General features: G+C 42.2%; 1 protein-coding gene across 1 annotated transcript; it reads right to left on the bottom strand.

The window, feature by feature from the left end:
* Positions 1–608: 608 nt before the first annotated feature.
* perp (p53 apoptosis effector related to pmp22) lies at positions 609–10,447 on the bottom strand. Its single transcript, XM_058058367.1, has 3 exons — positions 9,914–10,447; positions 5,786–5,926; positions 609–1,789 (listed from the first exon to the last, which is right to left on the bottom strand). The coding sequence occupies exons 1-3, from the start codon at positions 10,116–10,118 to the stop codon at positions 1,578–1,580; spliced, it is 558 nt and encodes a 185-aa protein (XP_057914350.1). The 5' UTR covers positions 10,119–10,447; the 3' UTR covers positions 609–1,577.
* Between the last annotated feature and the right edge of the window lie 892 nt (positions 10,448–11,339).

Here is an 11,339-nt window from a genome sequence, read left to right as displayed (position 1 = left end):
ACAGACACATAATTTTAAATTTGGAACACTTATATGCTAGGACTATGTTAAAAAGTCGTAGCATTTCAGTATGTGGAATCAAACTATGGAATGGATTGAGTAAGGAAATCAAACAATGCACAACGATGAGCCAATTCAAGAAACAATACAAGCAGTTGATGTTTGCTAAATACAAGGATGAAGAGTCTTGAACCAGTCATGATGTGCTATATATATCACTATATTGACACTTACTATGGTACACATAATGTCATTGTATGGTCATATCACCTCGTACTTTGGTGCGGAAATAAAAAATAAATAAAATAAAAATTTTTAAAAAAACCTTAAACTATATTAGGAAAGCAGGAAGTGAACAAATGTAACAGTTACTGATTGTAAAAGTACCAATTGGAGGGGTAGGATTTAATAAGCTTTGCTTTTTCCTACTCCTTTTGGACATGTGGAACTGTGAACTGATTATGTGATGCATTCAATTGTAATCTGATGCATGTTCAAATGAAATTAAACCATTACCATACATTTTTTTTCCCCCCTAGGAGAAATTTGGCATATCTACAGCGCAGTGTTTATTTACTCCACGGTCACATGATTGAGGAACAAGTCACTTCATCCAAAAGGAACCTCTTTATTGCATCAAAATACAAACTACAAAACAATTAATCAGTTCACGCTACAGCAGGAAAATGTTAATAATAACCTAAACACCCACAGTCACTAAGCATGACGGCAAAATCCATCCCTAATAATAAAATAGAATCTTTTTTAATAGCCTAATACGTCACACAGTAATCCTTAAAGTTATTTTTTTGTACACAAGTTACAGAAAATATGTTTTTTTTTCTGCACACCACAAAATAAATCAAACCAGGAGGTTTTACAGTATTTGACATATAGCAAAACTATGAGTAACACTGAAGTAGAAGAGAAGGCACATCAGATGTTTATGGTAGAGTTTTGAGTTGGGGGTAAAAAAAAGCATGCTTGGTTCCCTCTTTTGCCAACTATCATTGAAATACACACACTAATTCGATAAAAAAACGACACATTTAGGTTGAAATTGATCCCTTTAAAACGGTAAATGCGTTAGAGATAACTCGAGTGATGGAAGCTGTGAGTGAAAGCGCAGCAATTATATTTAGAATATATATTTTTAAAAAACCACCACACAGGTCCCAAAGTTATCTTTCACCCTTCTGATAAGAAAGTAAGCCAACAGAAGCATCACAAAGATGACATTTAAGCGACATTTCATCACACACACACCAGGAAATTTCAAACAATACACGCCATTCAATGTGCATCCTGTGCAGCGGGATTGAACTTCTCTTTCACCACGGAGGCTTTACACGGTCCGCTAGGACAAAGCAACTCGCTGACATGAAGAAGTTTAGGCTAAGTGCACTTTTGGTGGTCTTGCGATTCTGCTCAATAAAATGGAAAAATAAGATTTTTAATGTACAAGGAGGTCTCAACATCAAAAATGGCCTCCATCATCGGATCTTTGGGGAGACGATAAGGGTGTGAAAATGTTCATGTGGTGGTCGGTGGCGGTGAAGCAGGCGCGGGTTGAGTCTTTAGGCGGACGTGTAAAGGTACTTGGTCTTGGCCAGGCCGGTCAGCTCGTCCTCGTAACGCGGCAGGCAGCAGAAGAGGATGGCGCAGCCGATGCACAGGATGGTGGCGCCCCAGCCGAAGCCGTAAGCCCAGGTGTAGTAATAGTTGCCCTCGAAGAGCTGCTGGTTGAACTTGACTGGGTAGATGATGAGAGCGATGACCTGGAGGACCACTGTAACGGGGGGGGGGGGGGGGGGGGGGGGGGGGGGCAACGAAGAAAACATTACCCACAGTTTAACAGAACAAAACACTCATAATATGTTGGGTAATATGAGTGTAAAGCCGTTTAAAGCTACCATTGCAAATAGCCAGCGTAGGAAGTACGCTGTCAAATACCATGATCTCTTGAACGAGCCTTTATTCTTGTCACTTATACAGAAGAACAAGTGAAATTATGCAATCTGATAAAAAAATTACCATCTTTTCCATGAAGACTTTAGCCCTCGAGTCATGTCTAGACAACTTTCTGCACTTTTCAAATGCCATAGCGATAGGATAGGAACAAGCCCCGGGCGTTTTAGCCATGCTGGTGTTTCAGGTAGCTGATAAGGTTTGATGCGTTGATGCTCATAACCCCCCCTGTATTTAGTATAGATTTACTATCCACTGAAACACACAGGGGCTGCACGGTGGAAGAGTGGTTAGCGTGCAGACCTCACAGCTAGGAGACCCGAGTTCAATCCCGCCCTTGGCCATTTCTGTGTGGAGTTTGCATGTTCTCCCCGTGCATGCGTGGGTTTTCTCCGGGTACTCCGTTTTCCTCCCACATTCCAAAAACATGCTAGGTTAATTAGCGACTCCAAATTGTCCATAGGTATGAATGTGAGTGTGAATGGTTGTTTGTCTATATGTGCCCTGTGATTGGCTGGCCACCAGTCCAGGGTGTACCCCGCCTCTTGTATAGCTGGGATCCCGCTGGGATAGGCTCCAGCACCCCCGCGACCCTCGTGAGGATAAGCGGCAGAAAATGGATGAATGAATCAAACACACAGACGTTATTGAAAAATATATAAAAATATATTTGTACAGATTGTAAAGCTATACAATCTTTACAGTATACAGAAGTTTACTTTCTGTAGCATTGTCCCTTTAGAAGATATAATGTATTGCTTGCTGAAATACGAGGGGAGCGTACTCACATTTGTCAGATACCGTGTATGTCATATTAAATGTTTATTGTCAAGAAAAGATGACAACAGTGTGAGGGAAAATACTTTCATGCAAGCGTGAGAGACTTTCTTGGCAAATAACGACACAGTCAGCGACTCTTGGAAGTGAGTCACTATTAACAAATCTTCTCAGTCTTCTGGAGAAAGGTGTGACGGCGATGAGTGACGCTATTGACGCTCACGCCCTCGCTCTCGGGTTATTGACAATATGTGAAGGGAAAAGGGACGGAACCTGACTAGACATACCTGAAGCAACTAAAATCTTTAAAGTAGCAAACGCTTTCGTCAGAGAAGCTGCTTCATTTCTCGCTCCTGTCACAAACACGGCACACCCAATCAGGGAGGATTTTCTTTGGTAAAAGTTGATTAAGTGATGATATCACTGAGGGTTTTTTTGCTTCTTTTTGTGTCATCATCATGCATCATTTTTATATTTTGTAACAATCCTGAAGATTTTTGCATATTTAGACCTCAGCAAAGTACATTAGACTTCAGCTCAGTGAGTCCAAAAGTGTGTTTTATAATAAGAGTGATAGATAAATAAATAAGATTTGCAGATGTGACAGTCAGAACAGGCACAGTAATAGCTGAATAATAATAACAACAACAATAATATTAAGACCCGAGTTCAATTCCACCCTCGGCCATCTCTGTGTGGAGTTTGCATGTTCTCCCCGTGCATGCATGGGTTTTCTCCGGGTACTCCGGTTTCCTCCCACATTCCAAAAACATGCTAGGTTAATTAGCGACTCCAAATTGTCCATAGGTATGAATGTGAGTGTGAATGGTTGTTTGTCTATATGTGCCCTGTGATTGGCTGGCTGGCCACCAGTCCAGGGTGTATCCCGCCTCTCGCCTGAAGACAGCTGGGATAGGCTCGAGCACCCCCGCGACCCTCGTGAGGAAAAGCGGTAGAAAATGAATGAATGAATGAACTCGGGCTACTGTTGGGGCCATAACACATGACAAGCTAAAACTACACACATCTGTCCGCCCACCACTGAGGTCCCCAAGGGAACACATTGTCACAAATGTAATTGACTTGGATGATGAAATCTTTATTCAATCATTCATTTTCTATACGAGGGTCGCGGGGGTGCTGGAGCCTATCCCAGCTGTCTTCGGGCAGTCCAGTACACACTGGACTGGTCGCCAACCAATCAAAGGACACATATAGACAAACAACCATTCACACTCACATTCATACCTATGGACAATTTGAAGTCGCCAATTAACCTAGCATGTTTTTGGAATGTGGGAGGAAACCGGAGTACCCGGAGAAAACCCACGCATACACGGGGAGAACGTGCAAACGCCACACAGTTGAGAGTGGAATTGAACTTGGGTGTCCTGCGCACTAACCACTCATCCGCCGTGCAGCCGTCTAACAAGGTCTTTATATTTAATTTTAGCAACAATTGACTACCGACATTCGGACTTTGAGGTTGATTAATAAGATATCACACTCAAAAAGTGCTTGACAAAATTCCACCAATAGTGACGCAGCGTACACTTTTATGACCAGTCCCTCCCACCTCCAGTACATCATCGCGCTCACACCCCTTTTTCTTTGGGAACGGATCCCTCCCACTGACAGAAAGCGTGAAGGTTCAATGTACTGCTTTGTCCTTTCACTCCTCTGCTACCTCACACACTCTCTGACCTTTGTTGAACAACAATGTGCTGATGTCTCACTCTGTTACTTAGAGGAAACATGACAAGTTGACACATTTAGCTTTTGGTCAAAGTAGCACCGATTATATTCACATCTATACGACACCATTCTGGGGAACATTTGTAGAAGTGTAACAGGCTGTCAACTGCGCTTATGTATGTCTTTTCCAACACAATGTCCCCGTTCCCTCAGTAACACCACCACTCCATGAAACCTCCAAAAAGGACGGTCTTTACAGTAAAGAGCTGTTTCTGTGGCAACAAGAGCTTCAACGTAAACCTATCACTGTTAATTTAAATAAAACAGCAGACCTTAGAGCAGGGGTGGGCAAACCTTTACTATTCATTCATTTTCTACCGCTTTTTCCTCGCGAGGGTCGCAGGGGTGCTGGAGCCTATCCCAGCTGTCTTCGGGCGAGAGGCGGGGTACACCCTGGACTGGTGGCCAGCCACCAAACTACATTTGTTCACTGGCAACATGCAAACTCCACACAGAGATGGCCGAGGGTGGAATTGAACCCTGGTCTCCTAGCTGTGAGGTCTGCGTGCTAACCACTCGACCGCCGTGCCGCCCATATTTTACACATAATTAATATATTCATATATATTAATATATTATATATATTTTACACATAATTCAGTGGGGGCTCTCTGCGCTGGGGGCTGTTCTCGGTCGGGGGCTGGGGTGTCTCCTCTCGTGGGGCTTACTGACTGGGGTGGCTGGGAGCTCTGTGGCGGTGCCCCACTGCAGCGCTGCGGGTCCCCTGCCTACCTGTTGTGTGGTGGCCCCCCTGAGTTGCGGCATCATGGCCTGGGCTGTGGGCAGCCCCTGAACTGGTTCCTACTGGTTTTCTAATGTGTGTGAGTGTGTGTGTGTGTGTGTGTGGCTGTGCGAGTGTGTGTGTATATGTGTCTTGTTGTTGTCTTTCCTTTTTTTTTAACATGTAAAGCACTTTGTGCTACATTCTATGTATGAAAAGTGCTCTGCAAATAAAGTTTCATTGATAATTCTAACATTTTGTATGAATTGAATTATTCTATCTTTAAAAGTGCCATGCAACCTGCTATATGTGCTTGTGTCCCTTTTTTCAGGAGCACTTTGTAAACAGCAGACCACATCAAATAACTAATTTGATTTAAAAAAAGGGGCCGTATTTAAACACTTGGCGGGCCAGATGTGGCCCCCGGGCCGTAGTTTGCCCACCCCTGCCTTTGAGAGACTAAATTTACTGTTGTGTAAAGAGCAATATAATCTAAATATACCCTGTATATTTAATGTGTAATAATACAATATCCAGCTGTAATGTGTGTGTTGTGAGTCTTACCAACAATAATGAGCATCACCCCAATGATGGGCAGCAGCGTGACGTTGAGCGTGCAGCACAGAGCCACACAGGAGATGATGAAGGCACCGATGAGGATGAGGAGGCCGATGATCATCAAGGCAGCCACCGCTTGCGCCCACGCTGCATGTGCAACACACAACCACATACATGTTAACACTGTTGTACCAACATTGGCCAGTACATTAGGTACACATTGCAGGACAGTGTGAGTTCACAGTCATGTCAATGAATGAAATAATGGTGTGTGTGTGTGTGTGTGTGTGTGTGTGTGTGTGTGTGTGTGTGTACATGGTGTCACAGAGTCCATGCTGATATCAAGTGAGGTGCGTTGACAACCTGCCACGCCTCTCGGACAGCATGCGCCTTCTGCGGCGGCACCATGTGACGCCACCCCAGATGGGTCTCTTATAGACATGAGGACATACGGCACAACGCTCGCTGTCACGATGCTCAAATATGTCACATGGAGAATTTTAATCTTGACATGCGTTAAAAGGACCAGTGTGTAAGATTCCACGGGCGGGGCTGGTTAATGATATTCCCCATCAGGGTTCATGTGACCCTTTTTTTCAAGCATTTTTCACATAAATGTTCAGTAGGTGAAACACTTATTTGAAGAAATATAATACTACTTGAAGAAAGGGTGGTAAAGAGATGTATTTGTTGTATATAGTGCAATTATTGGGGTATAGAGCAGGGGTCTCAAACGCCAAATGTGGCCCGCAGGACACTAGTTTGAGGCCCCCGCCTTGATATGAAAGTTTAATGTTAGTGCGGCCCGCGCAAGTTTGATATGGATGCTGTATGGTATCATGTACCCAGAAAAAATTATTACGTTTGATTCATGTTCATGTTAAAGGTTAAATAACTGTTAATAGTTATCCTCCCTATCCGTGTGGAAGTGGTAAGTTTTTGGCTTTTTAAGTTTAAAGGAAATAACTTGAAGGCTACCGTTTAGGTCGCTAGCTCTCTAGTTTGCGAGTTAGCATGTGTCACAAGACCCTGCAGTTGCGCAATATGTTGTAAATAAAAAGAGTATAAATGTGACTATAGTCGTGTTTTGTCATGTCTACAGGGTTCTAATAATGCTTTGTTCATTTTAATCTGAAAAAAATAATTTGTCTACCCACCAACTATATGTGGTTTCTTAATTTTATATTATTTGCCGTTTTATTATTATTATTATATTATATATATGATTTGTTTATTTATTTTTCATCTTATTTTGTGTAGAAAAATAAAAAGTAAGATATTTGAGAACGGTGGAATGTTTTATCAGAGCTTTTCTTGTAGAAAATCGGAACCAAAGCAAAGTTTATTCATTTTCCTGTTTTTAATAAATGCGTTTTTTTTTTGTTTTTTTTTGGAAAACTTGATGCGGCCCAGCCTCGCCCAGACCCTCCAGTGGCCCCCAGGTAAATTGAGTTTGAGACCCCTGGTATAGAGTCTATGTGCTCAAGACGTAGATGAAAAAGGGGCGGAGCTTTCTGACGCTGCAGCCTGTTAACGTGTGAGAATCAAATGTAGCAAGTTACTTTTACTGTACACAGTCAACCACCGCCAAGCCTGCTTTTGTTGTTACTGGATCCGCCAACTGCTTGAATTATTCATACCCAAGTGTGTGTGTGTGTGTTTGTTTTACTAGTGCCTGGCTACCTGGCCCTAAGGCATCACACACACATACACACACACACCAGACATGTTGGACAGGTTGGATCTTCTCTCAAACCTCAATAATCCTGTTTTGCTCACAATCATGACACTCCACGAACGTCTTCACGCTCTCATGAAACTACATTAAAAAAACAAGAATCACTTGTTGCAAGATGAATAAAGCTGTAATCTCTACACACTAAAGACTGCTCCAAACAGGCCAGCGGGGAGTCTTCGCCCGCCATGTTTGTTTCTGCACTGTCAGGGGGAATATTCACGGCTGAACGGGCACATTGGTGGAGAAGCTACGGAACAAGAAAGTCCTGTGTATGTGGAGGGTGTAGGATGAAAAGGGGAATGTATTGAATATTCTTAACAGGAGACTGCACAGCTTTTAAAGCTTCAGTGACCGCAGCTATGACAACACGGAGTTCACACAGGCACTGGGATATTCAATTGAACCAACACAATACAACAGGCAATACTATGCTCGTTAAAGGGGCCTTATTATGCTGCTTTCAGAAGCTTATAAATTAATTTTGGATCCCAGTGGTGCACTATGGTAAATATGCCATAAATGTCAAGTTATGTAATGTATAAATCTGCATTCTCCTCAAAGCAAAACATGGCATCCTGTCAACCATTTTCCGTGTGCATTGTTTTCAATAAACAGCTGTCCATGAAAAGCAGAAGAGCAATGGTCTTTAGCTCCCCAGGAAAAAAAAAACTTATTATTATTATTGGTGTTTTACTTCAGTTTTCTACACAAGTCTTACATCTGATAAAACACTTCCTGGCTGCCATTTTCAATAAAATACTATACTGGGACTACAACTAAATTATTTTCTAGTCTATTAATGTGGAGGGTTTTTGTTGATTGGATTAGATGGGACCCTAGATGGATTCATACCAAACGCAAAAATTGAGTGGTTTGCTCTGAAACGTATGAGCAAAGAGGCAAAAAAGTGTCCGAATTCAAAGCTGATACTTGTGAATATCTTGTTTTGCCTAAAGCACACAATGGAAATTCAAAAATATTCACATTTGAGAGGCTGAAATCAGAGGATATTCATTCATTTTCTACCGTTTATCCTCACGAGGGTCGCAGGGGTGCTGGAGCCTATCCCAGCTGTCTTCAGGTACACCCTACTGGTCACCAGTCAATCACAGGGCACATATAGACAAATAACCACTCACACTCACATTCATACCTATGGACAATTTGAAGCTAATTTAATTCATATCATATACCAAAAAATAGGATCAATTATAGCAAAATAGCAAAATGAATTCATTCAATCCGAGCCATTCAAGGCCCACGGAATATTGTGTTCTATGGCTATATAAACATGGAACCTACCAAAAGCAAGATTTGACTCATCTTTCAACCTCACTACTGACGCCTGAAGAAATGTGTAGCACGGTGAATTGACAGCTTGTTACTTTTAGCTAGCGACTAAGAGCTGTGATGAGTTCACAGGCTGAACCAATTATGAGTTTCCCACGGTTTTGGACGTCATATTTGGAGGGAATTAAAGTAGTTCACATAAGAAAGGACGAGTTGATGGAGTATTCTTGCTAGTATTAGCGATCAACTTACATAAATGTATGTGTAAATTACTGTAAACTTAGCTAATATGTTTACACTGGCCAAACAGGTTCTCTCTTTTTTTAAAATTTCTTTTTAGAAATGTCAAATAGTGCTGGGAAAGTATGACCTCCATGTTTACCTGTGTGAGAGAGACCTGTATAGCATCCTGTATGCTCATCCTCATCCAATCACCAGTGAGAACTCAGCCAGGATGCATTCATGGTCTCACACAAAGTTTGATTTTTTAAAACTCATTACAAAGACATGCATTTTCCCCACTTGGATTATTAAAAAAATATTTGAGCATTGCAAAGGGAGCCACAACATAGACGCTGAAGAGCCACATGTCGCTCTGGAGCCGTGGGTTGCTGACCCCTGTTCTAGTCTATGCTGTGTTGGTCTTCACGTGCAGGCCCAACACAATTGCACATGTTTTGGATTTTTAAAAATAACAACAATGTGACATAAAACATGCTAAATTTCTTAATACAAGATGGAAAATATGATTTTACATATTTCAAACTATTTATAATCTCTGCCAATTGTAATTAGATGCAGTTATACTTTGTTATTATGTTGTTCCCTTCATGTAAATCTGATCCTAGGCTTGGTGGAGGTGTTGGCCTTAGTAGCCAGGACATGATAAGGTACTGGGAGTGTAAAGGAATTCAAAGTTTAGGCCTCCCCCCCTCCTCCTCCTCCTCAGCCTGAGTGGATTCTTCCAAAGTGTAGATGTTAGATTCTGCACCTCTGTGGTATGCATTTACACAACCATGATCCAAAGTGGTTCTAACCGGGTGTCTGTCAGTCAGCCATGTTGTTCCGGTTGTAAACCCAAAGTGTAGGTAAAGTGTGCTACTCACAGAACTCCATGAGAGATTTGCAGTCCCACTCGTCGTTGCGGCCGTGGCATTGCTCCCACATGCTGGCGTAGTGCGACTTGCCCTCCTCGTCTGTCAGCCAGCCCGACGTTGCGGCGATGGCGATGATGTCGAAAATAATGGCGAAGAGCAGCAGCAGGGGCACGATCCACCTGCAGCGTGGGTAGGCGATCCCGCAGCGAAACATGCTCGGTCCCACTTGGAGTTGACGGAGAGGAGGAAGAAGAACGGTGTGATTAGCTGTATCGCCTTTGCGCAAAGACAGTGTGCAGCTGGGGAGTGGAAATGGAGAGTGTGGGGGGGGGAAAAAAGCCCCACCCGAGTGTGCAATGCAGCCGTCAACCTGGTTTAGGACGTGCAGGGTTGGACTTGTCTTCTTTTAAAAAGCCAACCGAAGCCCAGCCCCGTTCGGTGAGTGTGTCATATTACAGCCGCACTACGGAAGACTATGATTTGACCGACTGTTCCACCGGAAATTGTAATCTTTCGAAGACGAAGTCCGGGCAACAACAGGTGGCGACCACCTGCTTAGGGGAGTGGAAGCCCACCTAGCTAAACCGATGATACAGTAGATATGTTGCTGCAGTACACCCTTCCACCACAGGATGGCAGTCAAAACGGTTCACAACACACCAGCTCTCAAATTTGGTTCAATGCTTCCCCCTGTCGACCATTTTCACCCCAAAGTGCCTCATGATACAACAACAACCGTAACGAATTAACACATAGTTTATAACTTTAAGTTAAGACTTTTAGTTGGACTTGTTCAAATTAAATTAGTATAGCAAGACACCTGGGGGGCACACTATTTATATTTTATTTCTACTAGCTAAAGACCCCAGAAAGCTAGCATTAGCTTCACACACAAATTATACACTGAAATATTAGTTTAAAATCAACGTCCTACAGTAGTGACGTCTGTCTTGAAATTAACTTACGTAAACTTAATTCCAATGACTTAATTAGGTTAACGCACTTGCTCAAGTAGGGAAAAAATAACGCTCAAGTGTTGTAACGCATTACAGATTTGGGAGTATCATTATCTAGCTATTCAGTACGATACTTACACAATATATTGTCTGATTCTAGATTGTGTTAGCAAATAATAACTAATTGAATGCCTTTAGTAAGATTAACTTAATATTTGAAGGTACTAAAATGACATTAGTATTGAAAATCTGCTTCCTTTAGGTGTAATTACAAGGTCGGCTCGATAGGGGGCGATAACTAGTTTGATCTCTTCCGGAAAATTAGGCGGGCTTTGATTTATGTCTTCCGGGTACAGAGTGTACGCTTTTGATGAAAGTTAATAAGAACTAAAGTTTAAAATTCATTTTTGTCATTTTGTATCATGAACATGCTGTCGACATTCAGCTATCAATGTTTGTTTATTTATTGCTCTAGTTTG

Source organism: Doryrhamphus excisus, chromosome 20 (genome assembly GCF_030265055.1).
Source record: "Doryrhamphus excisus isolate RoL2022-K1 chromosome 20, RoL_Dexc_1.0, whole genome shotgun sequence".
NCBI lineage: Eukaryota > Metazoa > Chordata > Actinopteri > Syngnathiformes > Syngnathidae > Doryrhamphus > Doryrhamphus excisus.
Note: the sequence above shows the minus strand (reverse complement) of the source record. Positions and strands in the feature narration are given on the sequence as shown.